At 43.5% G+C, this 26,535-nt stretch overlaps 1 protein-coding gene across 2 annotated transcripts in view; it reads right to left on the bottom strand.

Moving 5' to 3' along the window:
* SYN3 (synapsin III) overlaps positions 1 to 25,105 on the bottom strand; it is a gene marked incomplete at its 5' end in the record, with an annotated part of 177,392 nt that extends 152,287 nt beyond the window's left edge. For both annotated transcript variants that reach the window (XM_082044580.1, XM_082044581.1), the window contains 2 exons: positions 11,007 to 11,064; positions 24,789 to 25,105. In XM_082044580.1, coding sequence (XP_081900706.1) covers positions 11,007 to 11,064; positions 24,789 to 25,105 — 375 coding nt within the window. The remainder of the gene's footprint in view (positions 1 to 11,006; positions 11,065 to 24,788) is intronic.
* Positions 25,106 to 26,535: the final 1,430 nt, after the last annotated feature.

The raw sequence follows: 26,535 nt of genomic DNA, 5'->3' as shown, positions 1-26,535 counted from the left end.
GAGAAAAAGGCAATGTGCACAGAGGTGATTACAACTGCAATGGGTGTCAGTGAAGGTTAAGACACAAATCAGAGTGATTAACTGATGGAGAGGTGTGATAATCCCTCATGTAGCCGCTGGTTCTGCTGCCCATCAGACAGGAGTGACAGCGAGACTCGATGGTCTCAGGCCACTCTCAGCAGGAGGAGGAGGGCAGGATTAGCTGGTCAGCGCTCGTCTTGGTCTCCAAATCCTAACCCTGTCCTTTCTGAGCAAATGAGTAGACCCCAGATGGGAACAGCCTATTGTTGTGCCACGCAAGTCCTCTGTTTCCAGCACAATGCAAACATAGCGGTACAGACCCAGAATCTTAAATTAGTGCCTGTGCATATAAATAAACAAGTTTCATTTTCTGAGACAGAAAATTTAGTCTTCTTCCTTTCAAACAGTTTTTTTTTTTCCTCTTTCTTGTTAATTCATTTCTTTCAGATTTAGTATGATGGAGACTGGACAGCAGCAAAATCATCTTCTAACTAATGGCTACCTAACATCAGAGCACTCAGGTGGTGTTGCTAATGCTTGTGATTTTGTTGAGAACCTTGTACTATTTAATGTTCTTCTGACGTTTCTACTAGCTGGAACCAACAGGTAGCACCAGGAACAACTTTTATACCAAAAAAACCCAACCAAAATTTAAAAAAGCATTTTTATCTTCATGAACACATGGAAAAAACTGGCCAATTGAGAACTAGTGCACCTGTAAAGGCTCAGAAGCCAGATGACAAATGAAAATACCACTTCTAACTTTTTTTTTCCTTAAATCCACATAATTTTAAAGCAACGGCTGTGGACTGGTGACCTGATGATGTAATAAGACTTTATGTCTGCTGCCCTGCATAAACTTTTCAATGTAACACCCTTGCATGCTCTTACATCATTGTAACTCCCAATTACAATGAAAGGAGGGGGAAAATTCCTGTTGCCAAGAAATAAATCCTACTTGAAACACATACACACACAGACACACACACACAGAGGGAATGGCAGCGGTTCAGGTTGCTGCCTTGGTCACTTCCATGCTTCTTCAGTGATCACATTGAATCAGAGAGAGGAAAATCTATACCTCTAAAAGACTTCTGCATTTCATACATTTAAACAACCTCAATAGACGCAGGGAGGGAGGACTCCATCTTGAACGAATTTATCAAGAGTAGATGCTCTGGGTACCACCAGTGAGCTTCCCAGCAGGTTAAGGTAAGTTGGACACAGCATACCTGCTTGCTAGCTTACACGTGGCCTTGAGAGGCTCTATAGACTGGGGAGATGAAAGGATAGATGGTTTTCCTGCCTTTGCATCTGCATATGCCTCAGAGATGTTCCATTCTGAAAGCAGAGCTTTACTAAGCTGGATCTTCAGCTTCTGCAGCTGAGGGATGCCTCATCTAATGTGAAAACCAGAGCAAGAGAAGGAAGTTTTAGGTCTGTGTTTTCATATTTTTTGTGCTTTTCTTCCATAGCTTTTTTCCATAAGAGTTCTGTACTAAAGAGCTTAAACACTTTGTTTTGCTGGGGGCAAAAATCATCAGTCTTCATTTGGTAGTTGGCACTTACAATCTAACTAAGTTGGTCTGACAGGTGGTCCCTGAGGCAGTCAGACCAAACAAAGCTGTGTTCAGACACCTGAAGTCCAAACAGGCCTGGGGATCCCCCAAACTGGTAAGTACTTCATACCAAACTGCCAGGACCAATTTCAGGCTTGCTAATGTCAAGAGCCACAAGAAAGGGAGAAATCCCCTTTGGTAACCATTGTCCAGGGCACCCTGGCAAAGAGTGAGGAATGGAGAGTAGGTGGTCCAGGGGACTCAGCAAACCCAGAGCACTACCCTGTCCCCGAAACATCCAGAAATACAATCACATCTGAGGAGCAATCCTAATCTTTTCCTGGCATTTCACGGACTAAGTTAAGGATTGTTGCTGCTTTCATGTAGTGGCTTTGTCCCATCCAACAGGCCACTGCGAGCTGGTGTTTGGAAGAAGCTTCAGTCAGCAGAAATTGTTTCCTGTTGATTTTCCAGCGTTCCCTGTATTTTTAACTTTGTGGGTTTTGTAGCCTGATGACTTCCTTTGGCTGGAATTTCAAGTCTGAGATCATCTCCAGCCTGAGTTTACCTTGCAGACAAAGAGGGCTTTGAAAGCAGCCTGTGCAGATAGAGTGACAGGTAACTATGCATAAAACAGGAGAGCCCAGCTCCCCGCGGCCTTGTGGAGTCATTTGCATTAGGATTCATTGAATATAAGAAGGCATTACCTTACCCTGATGGTGTTTTATACTTGCTTTGCAATGGTGCCAGTGGCTGCAAAAACATTTAGCCCAAGACTGAACCATGTGTGACAAACGTGACACGATCTGTCTTGAAGAATAACGTAATACAGACTATGAGAGTAGAAATATTTTGTATGTCTGTGAGGCCTAGATTGGGCAGGTTGCCCACAGATATTTTGAGGATAGTTCTGTTAAAAATACCTATTTCAGGAATTCAGATTCAGAAATCTCTCCAGATCATTTGGATTAAATCTTAAGGTACTCTCGGTTTCTCCCATCAGTGTTCTCTAGGTGCTGGAGATCTTTTTGGTGAGCTATTTTAGAGCTTCCATTTTTGTTTGCTGATAATAAAACAAGGAGGACTTTCTTATTTTAAATCATGCGACAGTAGAAATGCCTGGCTTGATAGCCATATGTGCTGGTTTTGTCTGGGACAGAGTTCATTTTCTTCAGCCTAGCTAGTACGGGGCTATGTTTTGGGTTTATGGGATGTTTCAGTTACTGCGAGCAGTGCTCACACAGAGTCAAAGCCTTTTCTGCTTCTCACCCTGCCCTGCCAGCGAGTGGGCTGGGGGTGCACAGAAGGCTGGGAAGGGGGACAACTGACCCCAACTGTCCACAAGGATATTCCATACCATACGACATCATGCTCAATATATAAAGCTGGAGGAAGAGCAAAGCGGGGAACATTCGGAGTGAAAGCATTAGTCTTCGCAGGTAACCATTACATGTGATGGAACCCTGCTGTCCTAGAGATGCCTGAACACCTGCCTGCCCATGGGAAGCAGTGAATTAATTCCTTGTTTTGCTTTGATAGCGTGTGCTGCTGCTTTTACTTTACCTATTAAACTGTCTTTATCTCAACCCATGAGTTTTCTCACTTATACTCTTCAGATTCTCTCCCCCATCCCACTGGTGTGTTACTGAATGAGTGGCTGCGTGGTCTTTAGTTGCTGCCTGGGATTAAATCATGACATCATACCTTTTAATGCTTCATGGGAGGCACATTTTCAAACTGTATTTTAAGCATTTTTCATGGAATAACAGAAAGTTGGCTTGGAAGGGCTTCAAGATATCACATAGTCTCTCTCCTGTGCCAGATGAGCTCTACCTTTCCCATTGTTTGCAGATACTACATAACCTTCTTGTATCTTCCACAGATGGGGAACCTTCTTAGGTAATGTGTCTTAACAGCCTTAGAAAGTTTTCCAATGTCCAACCTAAATCTCCCTGCTTACTTTTTAAGCTTGTACTTTTTTGCCCATTACTTCCTCCCGTAGAACCTGAAGATTTCTTGTGAAGACTTACCCGTTTTTCTTCCTTTTTTACCCAGACAAAACCAACCCCATTCTAATAAGGTTTTCTTGTGGGTGATGTTTAGCAGCACAGTAGTCATTGACTCAAACTCACTATGATCCTTCAGCAGAGACCTGATCATTGTTGAGTAAGATGGAAGGATCAGGCCACTTGACTTCCATATAATACTACTGTTCATATGTTCCAGTATAGATTTGTCATACGTGCAACAGTGATTTTATTTTTAACTCATATTCTGACTGAGATCCGCTGTAATCCTTGCATTGCTTTGTCCAGGCTACTGACTTGTTTTCAGTTTCCCATCTTGTGTGCTTGCCATTGATGACTGGTACATAAGGGGGGAGATTTGTCAATGTCTATAAAAACTTGAAGGGAGGTAGTATAGATCATGGAGCCACACTTTTCTCAGGGGTGCTCAGGGAAAGGAAAAGCGACAATGAGCACAAGTTGAAATACACTACATTCCATAAGGAAAATACCTTTTTGCTGTAATGGTGATCAAATACTGGAACAGATTGCCCGAGAGGCTCTGAACTCTCTATCCCTTGAGATACTGATAACCTTAATGACTATGGTCTTGGGCATTCTGCTCAAGGTGACCTTGTCTCAGCAGGATACTAGACTAGGAGACACCTAGATATGCCTTCCAGCCTCAACCATCCTGTGAAAAGTTTGGTATTCAGTAGCTGTCTTTATTAAACTTCACCCTGTGTGTCAAGGGGCAACCCCAGGAAAGCATCCCAGTTTGCTCTTCGACCAAATGCCAATGGTCTGCTTGTCTCCAGTGTGGCACAGTAATGCAGGAATAGGGATGTAACAAAGGCTTTGGGCTTTGTGTATTGGAGACATGGAAGGTGTGTTTGTTTGTTTGTTTTTAAACAGACAGGCTTAGTGTGTCCATGCAGTGACAAGCACATTGGGTTTTTTTGATCTACTAAGCTTTTTAATCTCTCACGTGTCCACAACCTATCTAAAAACTACCCTGGTTGGTTGTTACTTAAAAGCAAGACACAAAGTTAAATTAGACTTCTGTGTGAATATGTAAAAAGCAGGAATTCTTTAAGCCTCCAAAAGTCAATGGAGAACAAAACCAACAAAAAATGAAGATACTATTTAAGAAATTAATGATTTTTGAGTAATTCTTGCTATTTCTCCAGTTCCCTTTATTCTTGGTTTCTGAATGCTTGTATGTGACAAAGCTATGAGAACTGCTGTTGCTGTTCTTGAACTGCTTTCAGGCTTTCAGATGGAAAAAGGAACACCAAAGCCTAAGCATATAATGAATAAAAATTATACAGTTAGTTGACGAGAAGCTAGTTTTCCTCTCATCGCACATGGGCCTATCAGACTCTACCTTTTGAAAGAACCACTTTATGTTGCTCATGAAAATATCTCTTTAGGATAGGAAGTACAATGGAGCTGGAATTCATGATTTGTATTACAATTATCTTCTGTGAGGGCCAAGTACAACTTTTTTCCTGACAATGCTGCCAAAGGAGTTATAATCTATACCACAAGACTTTTCCAGAAGCATGTACATAGGAGTTCACTGAATAATCATTCCCTGAAAATAAACCAGACAGCAGGAACAAGTGAATGAGCTGTGCAAGAAGAATGCATGTCAGACGGACAGACGGACTCACCTCGTAACAGCAGGAAACAGTGGGAAGGAGACGGGTGGACAAACAACAGGAATAAAAATTTGGATGAACCATTTGACCTCATCAATCCTCCTTCACCCTTTTCACCCCCTCCACCATCAATTAGCCAATGCCAGGAAAGATGTATCTGAATAGATTAAAATGCCTTTAGGAAATACCTGAAGGAAAGGTACTCCAAAGGTGACAGACTCTCTCTAAGATGTTCTGCTTGCTCCTGCCTGCTGGGCCTGTGCTCTTCTCTCTCCCTCCTGTGCTTTCACTGGTCAATGTGGGCACAGGAGTGGCAAAGCCCACCAGAGCCATAGGGTCTAAACCTTTGCTACTGCAGGCACCATCTCACAAAACCCTTTCTTAAACCACTGTATTTGTTAGAAGGAGCTGTGTCTCTTTTAGCCTTTCACAGGATAAACAAACTCAAATCTTTCAGCCTCCTCTCATAAGTCAGGTCTCCATGGTCATTCCAGTGACCCTGCTCTGCACATCTCCTGCTTTGTGGGCATCTCTCTCCCAGACAGGTGGCAAGTGTCCCACTCATCTGGCCACTGCCCACAGTGTCATGGTCTGTCTGATGGGTCTGTGGTTGCCCAGGTCTCAGCTCCAGCTGTCCTGCCCTCTTCTGCATGTACCTGGGTGTGCTGGGGATGAACTTCCATGCAGCATCCCCCTTGTGCATGGGGGATCCCTAACACCCAAGGAGAAGCCTACCTGGGGTATGATCTATATGGGAAACCCCAGAATCGTATGACGCCCTCAGAGCATGCAAGGCTTGGTTTTCTCTGGGACAGGATGGGGAAGGAGGTACTGAATTACTACCAGTTGCCTCTAGTGATGGTAAACATATGATAGAGCATAAGGCCTATCGTATAATTCCTCCTCTTTCTGAACATACTATGTTTCCTAATGCCTCTGGCCTCTGTCCAGTGAAGGTCTGAGAAGACAAAAGCAAAATTAACTTCAGGAAACACTAAAAGCAAGGTGGTCAGCTCCTGTGGCACTTTAAGATTCTTCTTTAAGATCAACTTAGCCTTCAAGTGATTTAATCAAACCTGTACTCTTCACTTCTAAAATAATTTCTCTAGCATTTGTAATTCTGGAGAAAAGAACTGGAGATGTATACACTGCAGTTCTCAAAGCTAGAAATCAGAGGGCAAGTAAAAGCAACAACACAGATCAACATCTAAGGATCTTATTTTTAGTATAAAATAGTGACAGTATTTTTAGAGTCAGCTGCTCCTTAAATCTTAGAGGTTTACCCACACTAAGTAAAACTTAAACCACTGGGATTTTAATGAGAATAGGTCAAACAGATTTTCTCTTTTTGATCAGTGTTTCATTCAGTTCTATGAATGACTATCATTGCTAGAGAAAGGACTTGTAGTGGAAAAATATGCAAGTAATCAAATTGTAATCCAAACTGCCTCACAAGAAAAAGGGTCCCTGATGCAGGAGAGCATTTGCGGTTGCTTCCCACCGCCCAGACCTCTCTCAGCCCTGCACCTCTGCCTCAGCAGCCAGCAGGGAGGAGGCAAAGGCATTGCATGCTCAGGCTTTCATCAAAAGTGGGCAATAATAAGTCCATCAACCTCTAAAGCACACTAATAAATGGGTTTGGGGTGTTACGCTGAAGAATAGAAGAAGGTGGAAACTAAGTCAGGCCTCACAGTCATTTTAATGAATGACAGGGGACAGCAAAGGCTGGAAAGGGTGTACCCATCACAGCATCCTTGACAACTCTGTCTCCTCCTCACTGACACCAGCTGGTCCCCACAGCATCTCTTGTCTCTTGCTAGTGGTAATGGACCACACTGAAGATCAAGGGCTTGAGGGTGGTATTGTAGAATCACAGAATCATTTTGTTTGGAAGAGTCACTCAAGATTGAGTCCAACTGTAACACTGGCACTAAACCACGTCCTCTCCCTGAGATCACCATCTACATGTCTTTTAAACATCTCCAGAGATGGTGACTGAACCACTTCCTGGGACAGCCTGTTCCAATGCCTGACAATCCTTTTCATAAAGAAATTTTTCCTAATATCCAATCTGAACCTTCCCTGGCACAACTTGAGGCTGTTCCTCTCAACCTATCACTCACTACTTTGGAGAAGAGACCAACACCCCCCATGCTACAACCTCCTTTCAGATAGTTGTAGACAGCGATAAGGTCTCCCCCGAGCCTCCTTTTCTCCAGGCTAAACAGCCCCAGTTCCCTCAGATGCTCCTCATAAGACTTGTGTTCCAGACCCCTCACCAGGTCTGTTGCCCTTCTCTGAATTTGCTCAGCACCTCAAGGTATTGAGGAGCCCAAAACTGAACATGGTATCAAGGTCATGCCATTCACTTATATGCTAAAGAACCAGAAAACCTTATACGAGAGTCCATAAAACTTACTTTCACATGAACTGAGACTTACAGAGGCAACTCTCTGAGCAGCAGGATGGCATTTAACAGTCCCTTCCCTGCAGATTATCCAGTGTCTAAAAGCAACCGAATTCACCTCATGTGGAAATTCAGTATCTTGAAACTTCTGCCTGTTTCTCCAATTCAGCTGAAATCAGTCAGTGCCTTCCACAGTGTTGGGTGTGGGGGATAGACGGAGCGAGACAGCAGCATGATCACATACGTCTTGCATTCCTCGGATGACAGCCAAGGGGGAGAGGCACCTCAGAGAGCTGGTAGGGGTGTATCACCAGATTAGATAAGTGATTTCCCGCTGCTGAGAGAGGGAGACACAGTGCTGCTTTCAGCACTCCTGCTCCATTACAAATAAGTGATGTCATGACTTAAAAAAAAAGGTCTCCTACTATCTTAGCCTGCTTCCCCCAAAGATTGCTGAAATGGTTTGTTGAGAAAGAATTAAGAGTAATAGAGATGAGAGGAAAGAGGAAGAGAAAAAGCAACAACGCAGACTCTTTCTCTGATTTAAACCAGCTACAGAGCACCCTGGAAGAATGGCCAAAATATTAACATGGTCAGAAAAATCAGAACAGTTACTTCTTCCCAGTGTGGTTTTTCAAGCATATTTAACATTTGGATATTTCCTTTCACTGCTCTCTGCCATTCAAACTTTTTTTTTTTTCAGGTCAAAAGTATTTTTTTCCTATAAAACATAAAAAAATTTCCTAAGGGAAACTATATTTCTGAGTCAATAATGTGTGGATATCTGAAGCAGGACCAAATGGAAAACTGAAAAACTAGGTGAACTTATGGAGCAGACCAAGTGTCTCAAGAGGTCCCCAAGAGACAAACTTGACCTGATGCAGAGTTTATTCAGAACTGAACAGCCAGGATAGGGCTTGTGCACCATGGCACAGTCTGTGTGCTGTTCACAGGACACTTATAGTAGTGAAGACTGGTGAGCTGGGAACTCAAAAGAGTTACATATGGACCAGGGTGGCAAACACAGTTCTTTCCTGATTTTTTTTTTTTTTTCTATAATAAAACGGTGGAAAAACATTTGTCAGGTCAAGAGGGTCTTCATTCAGCCTCAGGTGACCTGTTCCACAACAATTTAGGCTCCTGGATTGTGCTTGAAGAAGAGGATGAAGAAGCGAGGAAGGCACTAGACAATCAGGGAAGGAGCAATGAATGAAAAGTAAATATCAAGAAATACTGAGCAAGGATGGATGGGCAAAAAGAGAAGGGAAAAAAAGTCAGAGTTTGAAGAAAGAAATGCCCCTCTCTTGGCCTCTATGATATGTGGAGGGGCCTGAGGTCAGATTTGAGGACTGGCCTTGACAATGCAGCTTCTGTTTCCCTTGATAGACAGTGGATCCAGCTGGGGAAAGTGATCATCCCTTCTGATTCCAGCTCTGGGGGAGTCGAGAGCAGTTCCCTGCCCACTACATGAAGTCTTAATTGCCTGATCTGAGGGGCAGGGAGAGGGCAACGGGAAGGGGCCAAGGCCCTTGTTTATTGTTCCTTGACTCTCCTACCCACCAGTGAGCACTTCATTCCCTTGGGCGATGCTGCAGTCACTGTGCTGAGTCTTCAAAGAAGGCAGCAAGGGGTCTGGCAATGGTCATCTCCAGAGTCATGCCTCCCCAGAGTCATGCCAGCCCATAGGTCTCTGCTTGGAGCAATCTGGTGCCTCTTCTCAAACATGGAAATTAAGCCTATGTAAAGGCTTTCAAGAGATAGACTGGGAGAGTCACCCTGAAAAAGTCCTTGGGGAAATGCAATAAGCTACCTACTGATGATGATGAGGGTCATTACTGGGTCTAACTCATCAGAGATCAAGAGTCCACTTCGGTCCTTATCCACTTGCCAGCCATGTGAAGGTAGTTCCTTTATAAGGAGCTCAAGTGCAATAAGATTTAAGAAGAAGGACTATGAGGGGAAAGACAGAGACTGGAGGTTTAGGAAAGAATTAACAGGTTCTTTTGAAGAGTACCAGATCTAGCTTTGAAGCTGACCCTGCTTTGAATAGTGGAGTGGGTTGGATCAGAGATTTGAAGGGCAAATCTGAATTATTATTTGATTCCATGCTTCTATGGGAGAAGTGTGATTTTTTTTTTTTTCTATTCTCTTTTAGGACATTTATTGAGACAGCCAGCAAAATAAAGACTTTGATAAAGAAACGCAAGTGAGAATTGTTCTTGCTAATACCACCCAGTGCTGACAAGTCTGATACCAATAAAAAGAGGAAAATGAAGTGTTCATAGTACCACAGTTGCAAAAAAATGACTCGCTAACTTTTCTGTTCCAGACACAGAATATGATCAGAATAAGGTAACTGGACAGCACCCTTTTGAAAAGAGAAGAAACATCTCATCGGAGGCAATGGGTCCTGAGAAAGTCTTCAAAACCACTGCATTAATACTTCTATACACATGCACACACATGAGGTGCAGGATCTACAGCTTTACAAACACACAAAATATCCAGTCATTCAAACAACATTCATCAGCTTTCCTTATCCATCCAAGCACTTTTATAGCCCTGATGAGTATAAAACAAGCGTATGATGCCCTCAGAATCATCAGCTCATCTCTACATCTCTCTCTTCATATGCCTGCTTTCAAGTTAGGAACCTGGAGATGATTATTAAGAATCATTTCTGCTTTGACAACAGCATCCAAAGTCTCAGTCAATACTGAGACTTCATTCTCACAGACACTGCACCAACACAGAGAGGAGGGGACAGACCCCAAATATGAAGAGTTTTCAACTGAAATGAAGGGCTGATGCAAAAGTCTGAGAAACAGAATTTGTCCAATGCCTTGCAGATGACATCAGAAAACAGGCCATGAACCTCCTTACTATTCCTATGGACTTTCAACAGACAAAAAGATTTTGCCATACATAGTGTGCAAGTTAAACCAAAGGTTTTAGGCTTAAATCAGGGTAAGCCAGAAGATGTGTATAGCTTGTATGTAGAACATAACATCACCAACATGTACTGTGGCATACTGGCTTTGCACCTTTTCAGGCATATATATATAAAGCTGTGATGTAGTCTTCCAATGGAAGAAATTACAAGTCCATGACCAGAACAGAAATTTCATTTTAAAGTGAAATAGTAACTGATTCTGCAAAGGTAGGGAGGACAAACAAGTGGCATAATAAGATATGTTCATTTACAGTTTCCATAACTCTGTAAAATGGACATTTTAACATTCTTCATTAGTTCCTTTCTTCAAGAGAAGAAATATCCACAATTAGCTGTCATTAAGACCTCAGCCCTGTCCACAACAATTTCTTACAGGCAAATTCAGTTGTCACTGACCTGTTCCACTCGGATATCAAATTCTCCATTCACCTTCTTCCCCTGGAAATATTTGGCCCTGCAGAAGAAATGAGAGAGACAAACATGGTTAAAGAAAATTTTTGGCTTTCATGATATACTGTTTTTCTTCTGCATTTCCCTTTTCACTGAAGAATTTCTATCCGGGTCACAGTATGTTTTCCTAATTCCTATCTTCTTTCAGCTTTCTGTTCTCCAGGAGAAACCTGCCAAGCCAGATGAAAACCACATTGGAAAGTTCTTTCAAGGCTTGTGACTTTTTCATTTTATTGTCAAACTGAAAACCAAATGCTCTCCTAATCTTTTCCAGAGCAACAGCTCTAATAAATGATTCCTTGCTATATCTCATTTAATACTTAATCTTTATTCTGTAAAAGGAAGGGAGCAACATATGGCAGGACATTGGAAACAGCTCCTGATGTTAAGCAAGGATCTTTATCATCACAGCTGAAGTACTCGTGAAGCCTATTCTTTTGCTCTCTCACTACAGAGCTGCATTTCAATTCAGTTTAGTCTTTCTGCTACTGATTTAGAGAAACAGTATCTGCACCTACAGTGTCACTAACGAAGGATCTCTTCTCCTGAACTGAGAAACTGTGTTTGCTTTGGAGTTGAACAGGGCCATGATAAGGACATAGACCTTCCCCCACCTCTGCTCCTAGCTGCCTACGCTATGCAGACAACAAAGCACTTGCAGAAGGATCGGTTGTTCATGAGAAGGGAAGGCAGGCATTTTTAGCTTTTTTTATTCATGTTTGTGTATAATGCCCCTTGTACTGATCAGTCAGCAGGGAAGTTGCCATTATAATCTCCCCTGTGGATATTTCTCCCCAATTCTTCCCCTCGCAAACAAGCTTGACAGAAGAAAACATGGATTTATTTTCTCAGACCTCTCCCCTAAAACTTCAGGAAGACCAAGTAGGTTCCAAAAAGCACTTCTATTTGGAAAGCATTGAAAACACAGTTAAGCCCTGCGAGAGTTGTTTCCAGAGACAAAAGTATCTCTCTGCATTTTGTTTCCAACTGGCAAAGACAGGACAGAATGAAGAAGTAAAGGAAAATGAGGGGAAGCCGGCTTTGCTCCCTATTTTATGGTGTTAGCAAAAAAAAAAAGAAACTGGCTCACATTTTTACTATGTGTCTATTTGTTCCAATAAAAAAGAGGAGACAGTAGGAAGGCAATTTTCCCCATGGCTGAAACACACCAGTTTTCAGCTGAATGCTCCCCTCCCCCAGAAATGTAAATTAAAAAGTTGTTTTGTTTTGTCATCCTGGCTCAAAAACAAGTCAAAATTTTTTGTTTTATTACAAAAAAAGACATTAAAAAGAAATCTAAAGTTTTCTGCTTAGCTCTAATGAGGGTACCTGAAGGCTCTATCACTCTTCCCTTCCCAGGCAGCCCATTCGTCAGCAGGATGCTAATAAGATCTCTGCATAGATGTTAATGAGACACCATGTAGCAGCCAGGTGTGACCAAGGCCAAGAGGCTCAAACAACCTTTGCCCAGTAGAAAAAGCAGAACTCCGGCCATTTCCCCTCCCCTTTTGAATTTATGAGTGTTGTGTGTAGAAAAACAACTAAGCAGACAAGCTAAGACACCATGCCTCTAACAATAAACAGGAACGCTGAATTCACTTAATCATTCCATCGTCTTTCTAGAAGCATGGCTCTATAGGGTCTGGCAACATTCCTCGCTCCTAAACATTGGGGATATTCCAGGAACAAGCAACTTCTAAAAAAGTGGAATAAGCTTTAAGTGGGCCCACAGGAGCTGGTCTGAAATGTGAGGCACACTATTCACTGGTACAAGCTTATTTCTTATTCCCAGCACACTCATAATGTATACTCCCTACCCACATTTACGAAACACACTTCCTCTGTCTATGGCCTCTCCTCTTTGCTGACCAGCTGTTTGCAAACTCCTTGGTGCTGCTTTGCTTCAGCTTGTAACGAAGTGTGATTAACCACAGTCTTCACCCCTGTACAGATGGAGCAAAGAATCTTCCACTGGCTAGTCCAGGAAATTGGCCTTCACAGGGCTAAAAATTCCCCTCTCCCATCTCTACAATACTGGCTCTGCTCATGAATAGTCACAGAGAGGGCACATCCAGTGTAAAGATTTGTTACACACCCCTTCTTGTCCCTCTTTTCCCACAGTTTGTCCCATCCCGTATCTCAGATAACTTTCTTTTAACAGTGCAATATATCACTTTCTTTCAAAGACAGCCCCCAAGGAGGGTTAACCTGCTCCAGGTGTCTCTGAAGACTACAAGTGCTAAGCAATTTGCAGCCAAATATTTTGGTCAGCACATCATTTTGACATGGCTCAGGGTAAGAATGAAACACTTCTTACTGAAACATCTCTGAAATGGATGGAGCGATATTTTCAATTCACACCTGGGGTTTTGGAGCCTCTGAGCAGTAGAGGCTATCATGTTGAAATGAAAAATGGCTTTAGCCTCACCCTGGAGCTCCTGAAATCTCAAGCAAGCTGGAATAATTACTGATGCTGTGGAAACATCATGATACTTCCATTGTAAGAGGGGGAGTCTTGTGGTCAGTATTTTGCAATTCGTGAAATGGCTTCTGGTTCCTACAGTGGATATGGGATGGAGGAAAGGAAGACCACACTGCTCTGCTGGGGATGCAGAAGAAAGATAGAAGTTTCTGGCAGGTGAGACTGTGTAAGACATTTGTGGATGCTCTGTACCCCAAAACTACCTGAGCAAGGCTCTTCCAGACCTCTGCCTAGGAAGTGACTTGCTGCACAGTTATCTAGGCAGCTTGTAGTGCAGCAAGGTCCCTTCCAACCCAAACTATTCTATGATTCTATGAACAGTCAAAAGCCTTTCTGGGGAGTCTCAGAAGTGTCCTCATTCACATCCAACACACCCAACTGCCAGCGATCGGAGGACCCACTCTTCACATCAGGTTGGGGGGCTGTTTGGCATCCCCAACAGCTCAGTACATTGAGCAAGGTACTGGACACAAGAACCCAGCCCCCTTCCCAGTCAGCCTGCAGCACTGACCACTGCTTGGCTGGCCATCCCGTTATTTTAAAGCATGTCAGATGTTCAACCCGCCGCAACACAGAGTTGTAATTTGACTAAGCAGGGTGCAGACGGGGTGGAACACTTGCTGTGATCTCAGTAAATTAGCACATAAACGTTTTGACTGAAGAAAACTGCAGGGCCATGCTGAAGAGCAGTTCCTGGGTGGGATTTACAGTGCTAGGCACTGCATTTAAATGTGGCCGCACCAGCTGGGCGAGAGGAAACACCGTAATAAACAGCCAAAGGTCTGCCCTCACTTCCAGGGAGAAAGCTTGCCTTGAAACTCTCTCCCTTTGTGATGAAGAAGCCTCATGTTCTGGAAAAGGACATATTTTCTGGGTACAAGGGCATCAGACAAACAACTTCTGCTTTCTGCCTCAGCACTGACATGATTACAGGGCCAAAAGAAACCTGATGCCTCTTCTTATGAAGTAATTTGGAAAGAATAAAAGCTTATTTTCCAGAGCTGCCATGAAACAGTCCTGGTCTGCCTCAGCAATTGTGGCTGGAGGAAGTGTATACACAATTTTCTGTCAGATACAGAGTGTATCCTTACTAGGAGCAGGGAAAAACAAATGATGAGTTCACCTCCAATTATTTACTTAGGAGCTAATTCACAAAAAGTCCATGTATAACATTATTGCCCATAGGTGTTTGCAAAGCATCTGTCTGAGAAAGGGATGTCAGCACTGACGCAAGGCTGCAAAAACACCTGTAAGACATTTGAATACCAGACTTTATCCCTCTGGTGTCACCAAGAGCTGGGACAGCTTGTACTGCACTTACGTGAGGGCTGCCCAAATTGTCGTGTTCCCTTGCCCTTTGTACTAATGCCTGTAGTCTACAAACACAAGGATTCAGTCCTTATGAGGCATCAAGTCCCCTGTCAAAGCCTCACATGTCACCAGGCCCAGGGAGGTAGATCTGGGCCAGTGGGCTACAGGTACGGGAGCTGGGGCCAGCGGACTACAAGTATGGAAGCTGAGGCCAGCCTGTACCACTGAACTGCTCCTGCATCATGGGGAAACATGGCCCAAGAGAAACAATTCCCATACATGGAGTAGGGGCTTCCAGAATCAGTAGCAAAGGGACAAAACTCACAGGGCATTTCTGTTAAGAAAGCACAGATTACCTTGCAATTTTTCTCTGTACAATAAATAACCAGTTACATCTGTCTTGTTGTTTTTCTGCTTTTTTTTTTTAAAAAAAGTAGGTGCAATAAATGCTCAACCCATCAGCCAGTACACATGCTCAGCACAGGAATCCGGGAGCAGCTATTTGTGCAGAGCTTTTACTCTCTTCTGGAGTTGTTTCTTCTCTCTTCCCTCTGCTATTTTTTTTCCTCTTGATGAAAAGAAGCATGTCCAAGCTTCTTCAGAGGACTGCTTCAGTGTTTTCCCCTGGATCTGTGGGAAACAGAGACACCGGGAACACAGCAGGGAACAGCACAACTTCTGCCAGGGTGCAAGATGGTCTGCACGGGTGAGGAATAGGAAAAGATGCCCAAGTATTAAGCATCAGCTAAAGAAAGTGCCCAGGGATGTCTTCTCCAGGCACAGTGCCAGTAGACAGCAGCCCATGTAAGAAAAGGTGCAGAACACTGGCCTCAGCATCAGGAAAGGAATAACCAGGAGGGACAGGAGATTTCAAGTGATCATGATGACCTGGAGGAGTGCAGTGATTCAAAGATTAAAGCTATTTGTGCCAGTCTATTCATTAGCTGGGTGAAGCAGAGGTTGTGACACGTTACGCAGCTTTAAACACAGGTTGGTATTTTGTATTAAATTCATGAGACTTCTTCAGGGTATCCTGTAAAATGGCTCCTGTATGAAGCAATTTTCTAGGATAGGAGGAGATCAAAGAAACATAGCTCAAATCTTCCTGTGAGAGACCTCAGCGGAGCTGACATAGCATATGTCATCACAATTGCTGGTAGTATGTCTTGGAGTAGCTGGGAAGCCATCCTTCAGACAAGCAAATAAGCCTGAGCTCAAATCCCCTGTGATACAAATAAGTCTGGGCACTTTTTGGGGCATCACTGTTTGACAGAGGCCTTGAGATACAAACTCCAGAGAAGGAGCAAATTTCACCCCAGAAATGGGCTCAGTGCCACTAAACAGTGTGCCAAAGAGAGGCACTGGAATATTGTAGTGGCAAATTCCTCCAAATCCTCTGACTGAGCTTATGCCTCTGGTGTAAGACATGACAAGCATAAAAGCCAAGCCAGATTTTGGATGGTGACCACTTCTCATCTGGAGTGGGAAGCAGCCTTTCCCGCCCTGCAGAGGAGCCAAAGCAAAACATGCTGAGGAGAGGGGAAATGTGTTGGACTCTTGGGGAGGGGTGTGCAAGGGAGTGGGTAGAAGAAAGAGGGGGAGAAATGGTGAAGAAGAGACATGGGTAAATAAACTAAAAGGGATGCATGCATAAATTCTGGAATGATCTGAATTATTTCCCTGGAATCACATTACACATATTTCTCTCAAGGCCCTTGAGAAAATATGGCATATAATTTATTTCTGGATCAGCCTGGAAAAGGAGAAGCTGAAGGCCCCTGCATTGGGTGTGGGGGACCTGGGGGAGGGCGGGGAGGGGGTGAACCACTGTATGAAATCCCTGCGTCAAAGGGCCTGGGGGCCCAAATGATGCACAAGGCACTCACTGTATGTCCGCATTGTCTCCTTCATAAAAGGGGCTGGGACTGGGAAAAAGGAGACAGTTTCCAGGATACTGGCCAGCAGCCTCTGGAATGTCCCGACCCCCCCAGACCCTACACGCTATAAAGGCAGTGGGGAGGGCAGAGAAGAGATACATTTGTGCCCTTTTTTCTTCAGGGGTGAAAACAAGGAAAGTTTTCCTTTTAGGGCCCAGCCCTCAAGCCCTTCTCTGTTTCTCCCCAGATCAGCAATTCTTAACTCCAAGCAGTAAGAACTTTTGAGATGGTCAAGTCCTGACTGCCCAGGAAAGAGAAAAATCGCTCCACAAATTGAGAGATCTACAACCTGCTAGAGATTTTATCCACATCTGCTTTGGCCCAGAGACCTTTATGCACTGTTCAGCTGTGGGATGGGCTGGTTAGTAGTTAATACTTATTCTGTAAGAGTTCCTTGGGCCAAGGCTGGGGGTGTCAGGATGCTAAACGGTGGATAAGCATGATGGATGTCTGCTTCAACACCTTGGAAAACAAGGTCTTAACTACAGGCTAAATGGACCAGAGGCAAGTGCTGAAAGAAAGGGTACCCATACTGTACAGACAGACACCAAGAGGTAAAGCTAAGTTTTAGGTTGGGTCAAAATACCCTAAATACACTGATGCTTTGCCAGGAACTCCACAAGAGTTCAGGTCCAGCCCTGGGGTGCAAGTATTGCTGCACTGAGCACCATGACTTCCCGGGGCAAGGTCATTTTGCTCTTGGTGCTATCACCACCTGGTTTGCTAGAGCCACTGAAGTGAGAGGCAGCTCAGCTGTGCTGCAGGTGGTTCCTTGGTGTCTGAGGTCAGACCATGGGAACAGACTGTCTTTGTTGCCTTCTGGGAAGAACCACAAGATCCAGCGTGCTCTGGTTACTGTAAAACAACCCTGGAGGCATTATTAGTTATGGGATCACACCAAGGAAAGAAACGCCTCTCCTGAAGAGGTTTCTGTCGGGTTGGGATGGTGGTTTGTTTTCTTTTCTTATTTGGATAAAGGAAGTCCTCATGGTGAGGTCCTTGATGAGGTCGAAGGTCCCACCCTACAGGGCTGGAAGGATTTTCTTGGCTTGGAGGCACACAGAAAGGGAAGCTTTAGGGCAGGAAGGGAGAAAGGTTTTGTAAATCTTCTTTTGTGAGTCCTCACTTTCTCTCAAGGAACCAAAGGCCTGTTTTAGGGGGAGACCTGGGTTGGCAAGCCACCAGCACTTCAACAATTGCAGAAGCAACCATTCAGGCTGCTCTTTCTATTCAAGGAACTATGGGGTCCCACACAATACTGGCCTCCCAGCATCTTCCTGTGCCACCTCCTGCTCATGAAACGGGGGTAATCAAAGCCATCCCCCACCAAGAGAAGAAGCACTAGTTAGTGCAGTGCTATTGCTTTTGGGCATGGCTTTTTGAGCATCTCTGAGCTGCCAGAATAGGAATGACACTTTGCTGTAGGTCTCATCCCCCACCCAGGCTACATCGTGGTCGCATTCCTCCCAGCCACAAAGAGCTGAGAGGCGGTGGTTGGGGGGCTGCTTTAAGTACAACAGGAGGCAGCAATTTTATTTTGCATATTGTCAAAATAGTAGTACATTGCTGGAACATTTCTACATTGCTAAATCTAGATAGTATGGCCTGGAGCTACTTGTGAGGGGTATCATTTTGTCGAGGATTGTGCAATATTTTATTCCAGCCCACTTCTGCCCTCCCTGAACTTGAAGAGCAGGGAACCAGGCTAACTCAAACCAACACTGGGGCAGGGCTGCTGGCTTTCAAGAAGAAATCTGGCTCACAATCCTTGAGAAATACATCTGAAGGATTTTTTTTTTTTTTTAATATTTTTTTGAATATGTATGAAGCTAGGCAGGACATTCTGAGGTTAAATTCTATGCATTTATAGGTCCTCTGGTAAAGCAATTAAGGTCCCAGATTTGACTTGCATTAACATATTTATAACTTGGTGGGGAATGTTTTCCATATTCCTTGTATCTATTTTTGTAATGATACTAATCCTTTACATTTCTGTATCACCTTTCATTCAGGAGGACTAGATCCCAAGTTGCTTTACATATGCAAGACAAAAATACAGGCACACAGACATGATGGTGATATAGCTAAACCAGACTGGGAAGCAATATGGTAAATGCAATTTATTGAATATCTTTGACAGCCTTACCTCCTTTTCACCCCATGCCTGTATGTTAAGAAATACAGAAACCCTCCATGCTGCTTCCAAGCATGTGTATGTGAACACACACATGTTTAACACAAACTTGCCTTCTCTTTCCCTAAAGTGTAAATTTTGCCCTCAAGTCACACTTGGCATGAATTATAGGAATAGAATTATTCAGTCCTGGGTAGACATGGCTAAAAGATGAAAATGTATTTTTTTAGCCAGCCTTGTGAAAACATAACTTTTACTTGCAAGTTTTTTCAAATTATACCTCCATAGTTGCATAGAACTTGTGAGACCTTAAAAAGTCACCCCCATATAGTAAAAGCTAGTTCATAGTAATTTATTGTCAGCTACCACCATGTTAGATGATTTTGGGCCTCTTATCAGGCAATATGGACAAAACTTTGCAGTTTAACCTGCAAACTCCTGAGGTCAAGCTTGAAGTATCAATTCTGAAAAATAATAATACTAATAAAGTTAAGTTATAATGAAGTCCATAGCCAAATCTAGTCCAAAACTTCCCATTAAATTTAATTGATTTAGGTACAGTAATATTCATCTGAATGGGAGTCTTAGTAAATAATTTTCAGCCTACTGAAAACACAAAATCACTCATGGCACTCACTGAATGCTTTTGAAAATGAAGTCCTTGAAAAAAATAGAGTCCAGGAAGATCCATGTTACTAAAATTCAGTATTAGACTGTTATTACTTGACCAATTGTATTTTTTGACAAATGACATATTTAAGGCTCAATATTATCATGTACTATCAGAAGTAAAAATGGTTTTAGTTTAATAAAAAAGGGTTGATAATTTCCTCCAAACAGTATAAAACAGTAATCCTGTCAGGTCAGACCATACTTAGACCTGAATTGTGACATTATTGTTATACAACGAGCCATTTCATATGTCTTAAGAGGATTTTATTCAGTATTAATCACAGTTTTTCTCTTCTTTCATGTTTAAATTTTTGGAGACAGTAAAGTAAATGAGAAAACAATAATGCGATTTTGCGTCTCCTAAAGTATTCTCTGTAGCTTTTTTTTTCTGTGAAATATGGCACAATCCTCACATGTAGAACAGCCACATATAGGGCACAAGTATTTTGTGCAAGACAGCATGTAACACTTTTAGCACATGAAACAGCCTGAAATATGGACAAAACATACCAATGGCTTTTAAAAATGACATGAGATATTTCCCAAATGAAACCACAATATCTAACAAATGCAACAAGAACAACTTTGTTATGTTGTCTGGTCCAAAAAGCAATGTTTTTAGCATATGTTGTTAATAGGAGCCTTAACTGTGCTTGATCACTTCCCAAATAAGCTGTTTAAACACAAAGCATTAGGCTAGAAAGCTGAGCGCTTTTGCAGAGGACGGGGGTTAACAATTCACAGTACTAAATCCCATTTGATCTGCTGGGAAATTCAACCCAGCAAGAGCATGATTTTACATAATAGCGTGGTGGGCGAGGAGGTTGCCAGAAGTGGGATGTTTTCCTCCTGGCTGAGCCCAGGCTGCCAGAGCTGGCCCATCTGCCATTACACAGAGTCCTGCCATCCCCCTTCCTCACAGTCCTGCTCCCTTTTGCTGTGTATTTGCACGTGCACACATGTGCGTGTATTCACGTCTGAGCTCTTTATTTCTGGAAGCTGCTGTAGGTGAGCTGTGGATGCATTTTTGGAAGTCTCCCAAGGCACAGATACTTTCAGCCCAGAAGAATCATAGAATAGCTTGGGTTGGAGGGGACCTTCAAAGATCATCTAGTCCAACCCCCTGCAACGAGCAGGGACATCTTCAACTAGATCAGGTTGCTCAGAGCCCCGTCCAGACCGGCCTTGAATGTCTCCAGGGATGGGGCATCTACCACTTGTCTTGGCAACCTGTGCCAGTGTTCCACCAACCTCATTGTAAAAAATTTCTTCCTCATGCCTAGCTTGAATCTTGCCTCCTTTAGTTTAAAATCATTACCTCTTGTCCTCTTGTAACATGCCCCACTAAAAATTCTGTGCCCATCCTTCTTATAGTCTCCTTTTAAGCACTGAAAGGCCACAATAAGGTCTCCCCGGAGCCTTCTCTTCTCCAGGCTGAACAACCCCAGCTCTCTCAGCCTGTCCTCACAGCAGAGCTGTTGCAGGCCTCTGATCATTTCTGTGGCCTCCTCTGGCCCCTCTCCAACAGGTCCATGTCTTTCCTGTGCTGAGGGCTCCAGAGCTGGACACAGGACTGCAGGTGGGGTCTCATCAGAGCAGAGCAGAGGGGCAGAGTCACTGAAGAGAAGCAAAGTTTGTCCCTAGCGTGGTCATGCATGGATATATTTATTGCTGTGGGTGCCTCTGAGGGCTGCCTGTCAAATCCAAGAGCACAAGGCAGCTATACAGATAGTATTTTCCCCTTGTGCACATCCTGCATGTGGCAGGTTCGCTGTGGCCTTCCTTGCAATGCATTACAGCAGGGTCTTGGAAAAGGATGGAAAATTTGTGAAAATGTTGCCACTTCAACAGAAAGCTGGGTGAGTTCCCTTGCTTTTAATAGAACGTACCTTTATTTTACTGCTGCTAATGCAGAAAGCAGCTGATCATATTCTGTGGAGCTCACATAATTTTTATAGTACTCTGGTTTTGGAATAAACCAGGGAATATTGCATGTCAAGAGTGGTAAGGATTTTATGGAGGAAGACAGGCCACAGTTTCCCATGGATGCTCTTTGCTTTCTCCAGACCTCTGAGAGACGTTGAGTGCTGTACTGTACCATCAGAGACATAGCAGCTCCTTAAAATTAGAAAGGATTGCCATTTGTCACTTTAAAGTGCATTCAACATGCACTCGCCTATTTGGCTTGTTAGAGCATTTCAACATGCACTTGTGCAACACCTCGTCCTCATCCACAATCGTTGCTCTTTCCCTCTGCTATAATACAAACAGTGATGATAAATTAATGTCTGGCTTGGCAATATTGCTGCAGTCTCCAATTATGAGAAAGTGTTTTCACTTAGAGAAGAGAAATCAAATAGCAGATTCCACTGTCTCTCACCCTTCCTGTCTCTGAACAAGCTAGTCCTTGTTGTAAACCCCATGTAACTTGCTGGGAGGGTGGGGGCAGGGAGGCATTGTGGAAGGCAGGCACCCCACCCATAAAAAAAGGTAGCTCTTTCTTGGGGATATTTTCTAGTAGAGTTAACTATTTCAAAAGGAAAAAGACAGGGTTTCTTGCAAACCAAATAAAGAGGTCTCACAAGTAGCAAGAACCAGAGCAGGCAGAGGTGAAATGCATTGCAAACACGATGCTTCTTCCAAACAAAAAATCACAAGCACAGAAGTAAAAACAGGTTGCTGTTCATCCTCCAGACTCTGAGACTGTTTCTGTATGTGATGTGGAGTAGACAGCCAGAATGCCTGGAAAACCAACTTCTTCAGCTGTGCTCTCACTGCTGCCTAAGGCTGGTCAGCTTGAGCTCACATAACACCCTGGCTGAGACCAAGGTAATGCCTGGCGTTGCTCAGAAGTACCTTACCAGGAATAAACATCTGTGGAGCCATGGAGCCACTGCTCTCCACTGCTGCTTTTAAGGACTCCCTGAGTTTCCTGGAGACATGAAAATCAACTGCCAAGTAGCACGCTTGGCCTACTGGAGTGGTAGCACTGGCATGCTCTTTCAGAAAGGACCCCGTATTACCTTCAGGCTGGAGAAGTTTCTAGGCATGTGTTTTTGTCCATGCTACATAGAAATATGTGGCAGACAAGGGTTAGTAATGTTGTTTCCTGGGTTTTCATGTCATACATATGTCAGGATATGATAATGAATTCATACACTAATTTTGTTCTGTGCCCTCACAGCCCTAAGCAGAGTGAAGGCAAGGAACCTTTGCAGGCGGCATTATTTTATATCTGCAAGCCTGTGGGGAAAGGCAGAGAGCTGGTAGGAATGAAGGGGGTGCCCCATCACATATAGGAACTGCTGAGTTAGAGACAGCAAAGGGATAGCCAAGACAGCAGGATGCATAGAGTGCTTACACATGAGTGACAGAGGGAAGGCAGCACAGGTAGCCATACCTCCTCTTAACATCTCCCAGATGCTGCTCCTTGGGCAAGCTCAGCTCACGGACCTTGAAGTCTGCGTGACAGAACAGCAGCTGGGAGATATAAAGGCAGGTATTTGAATGCAGTGTGTGTTTTAAAAGATGAAGACACTGCAAGAGAGTCTAACCCCTCCTCTTCCTTTCCCCTGCCCAGACTACCTTGAGCACCATTAATCTCAAGGAAAAACTAGCTCGGCCTTTGAGCTAGGGCTTTCCTCTCTGATTACAGTGTTTGAACTAAGCAGTGCTGGCTAAGCCCCAGCTGTACATTAGAGGCACTCCCATCCCCAGCTGGAGAATGCGATGTTAAGGGACTGCCACCTGGCAGCATCTTCAAGGAACTGCAAAAACGCTGAGCAGAGAAGGAGGTTGGTGAGCATCAGCCTGCTGGGAGACCTGCAGGTGCAGGGAGGAAGAAGAGATCAGGGTTGAGCCAGACTGGGGTTGCCAACTGAACCATCTGGCATTAGGAGGCTGCTACTGTGATAAAAGACACTGGGCTGGTGAAACATTTGATACAATAAGGTGGTTACCTTATTGGGGACTTTCCCACTCGGTTAAAAAATGTGGTTTTCCTTTGAAAAAAAAAAACAACACTTTTTTTTTTTTTTTTCCTCTTGCTTCAAGCTGGCTGAAGAAGTCTGACCTAGTTGTACTCAGATATTGCCCCTTTTTATGTAAGAGCCAAGCTCTCGCTTTGTGAAGATACACTGGGGATGCGGGCCTCACCTTGTCCCTGTTCTCCTGGGAAAGCAGAGAAGACCAAAGGTGATGACTTTACTGAAGAGTGGTGTGAGATGAAAAGAACATTAAAATAATCTCCCTTGGCCAAGACCTGGTAACCCAACTTGTTTCAATTTGAAATCTTCAATATGCCTCTCCTACCTTTTTTTTTTTTGTTGTTTGAAATATTTCAAGCTGGCACATGAAGCAATAAGCATATCTTCAATACATTCTTAGGATTTTCCCCAAAATGAGTCTCTTGGCTGGCTTGCCTTAAGCTTTTTAAACCACGCAACTTTGAAACAGAGCACACTACAAGCAGTAAGTCAAATCTCTAACATTTCAGAATACTTCAGTTGTCCTACCCTTTGGAGAGCATCCTCTGCTGCCCAATATCACAGGAAACAAACTTCCAAACTTTTGTTTGTAAACAGACACCTGCACAAACAAGACAAATTTGGGCCTTAGCTGATCCTGAGTCTTTTGCCAACAGCCACTATGCTTAACAACTAAAGAGCCCTTGACCAGCGAATGAACTTCAGTCATTACTATTGGCAGTAGTAGCTTGGGTTATCTTTTCATAATTTATGTACAAATTTGCACGCAGAGAAAAGGTCAAAAGAGATTAAGAGCTGGAGAGATTGAGTCCCTTTTCATTTTGAGAGCCAGCACACACAGTAGGCAAAGGTCCTGAACCACATTACTAAGACAGCTTCAGCTGTGACCTCTTATCACCCTTGCTAGATGTGACAGCTGAGCTAAGCCTGCTGAGCCAAGAATGCCCTATGTGTGCTCATATATTGTGGCTATGAAGAAGTCTGCCAGTGAGTACCAAATAAACACCTTTTTTTCAGGAGAGATATGAGAGAAGCCTACTCTGCCATTTACACAAGTCACTGGAGAGACACTGACCTGGAGCCAGTTAGTGACCTAGATGTGTAAATATCTGCGTACCCCCGCCAAGTGCCCTGTGCTTCCCAGTTCACTCTCATCTTCCAAACTTTATGGAGCTGAATTCAGCAGGGAGGACTGTGATGACTTACCATTCCGTGTGCGCATCATCAATCACCAGGAGGATCTTGGGTTTTGGAGCCGCAGGTGGTGTGGGGCTCGTGGAGTGATCAATTAGTCCTGCAGCAGCTTGCGTGGTTTGCTTCATGGCACTGGAGATGGAGCTGAAGATGCTGGTGCCAGCGGAGGAAGAGAGCGAGGGCTGCGGTGGCTGCGGATGCTTTCTCTCCATGGCAGGAGAAACTGGGGAGCTGGTGGAGTTGTCAGGGCGCTGCAAGTCCATCATGTAGCCATTGGGCAAATTTGCCACAAAACTACTGTCTGAGAGACGCCTCCGGAGGAAATTCATTGTTGCAGTGTTGTGTGGAAACCTTCTCAGCGAGCGTGGGGCTGAACACAGGTGTCACCAGTCCTGGGGAAGGTTTCTGTGTGCGTGTAGCGTATCTCCTGGCAGTCCAGGCAGGTGGGCTTTCCCCCTCGAAATCCTGCAGGAGAAATATGCCTCGGTTTTTCAGATGTGTTTTCTTTATCTCCTGTGGGAAGAGAATCAAAGACATGTATGTGAGATACATATAATGAGTCTGAGATAAGAAAAACTCTTGGCCTTTTAAATGAGTACATTAATCAACAATGAGAGGAAAAAAGTACTACTGGCTTCTATGCAGTAAAATACACTGCTACAGCCAAACACATTCATGGTTCTCTCTCGTCCCAAAACATTTTCTGGTCAGGGCAGATCGGCTTGCACTAGCTTAGGGACTAACAATTCTATAACTGTTCACTATGCAGAAATAAAAATTATTCTGGCCATCAGTGTTAATTTTCAAGAGAGAGACAGCTTATTTCTGGCATTTTGTGTGTTAGAAATAACACATGCTTGTTACAGAACAACAGGAAAATGATCCAATAGAATAAAAAGTTGTATCATAATTGGCAGGCTTGTAAGCAAGGCTCTGAATTTAAGGAACAAACATCCTAAATTCCAATAGTATGTATAAAATAAATAGCAGAAAAATCCCCACACATATCTTGATCAAGTTCAGTGGCAGCTTCAAACGACTAATTTCTGCACCTGCTATTCTCTGCACTCAAAATTAGACCTTGAGCCAGGTGCATGCTGGTGGTTGCTAGACATAGCAGTCTATATGATTTTACAAGTTCACTTGAAGGATTTTTGCAGGTACTCAAAGCTAGACGTTTGGCTGTCTGATCCTTACACACTTCCCCCCCCCCTTGTTGGATATTTTGTTTTGTTTTAAGAAGAAAGTTCTCTTACTTTGCTCATCTTTTCCAGTGAGAAAATAAACACTGTGAAATATAACTATCTGGCTCTTTTCCCTTGACCATAGTATGATGACTTTGTTTTTACCCAGAACATTTTTTTCAGTAGTTAAATAATATCACAGAGTTAGTAGCTACTTTAAAATTTATTTTTTTCACTTGCAGGCACAGCCCAGAAATGAGATTTCTACAGTAATTCCCCAAACCTTTTATCTGCTGAGACAGCCTTGAGTCTTGACCTGAGGCTGGTTGGTGAGGTTTAGGGGGAAAAAAACAGAAACATATTGCTGATAAAACATAAATGTTTCTCAAGACAGATCAAGATATCAAGATATCTGATCAAGGTACCTGCAGCAACAGAAGTGAGAGTTATCCCATACATCAAGTGAGATGAGCCACATGAATTCCTGGTATCATAATTAAATCCTGCCCCAGCCCCCTTCATGTCTTTTTGAATGAACTCCATACAAACACTGGAGCTCCTTGCCTTCACCTGCC

Source organism: Streptopelia decaocto (assembly GCF_964273445.1).
Source record: "Streptopelia decaocto genome assembly, chromosome: 1".
NCBI lineage: Eukaryota > Metazoa > Chordata > Aves > Columbiformes > Columbidae > Streptopelia > Streptopelia decaocto.
Note: the sequence above shows the minus strand (reverse complement) of the source record. Positions and strands in the feature narration are given on the sequence as shown.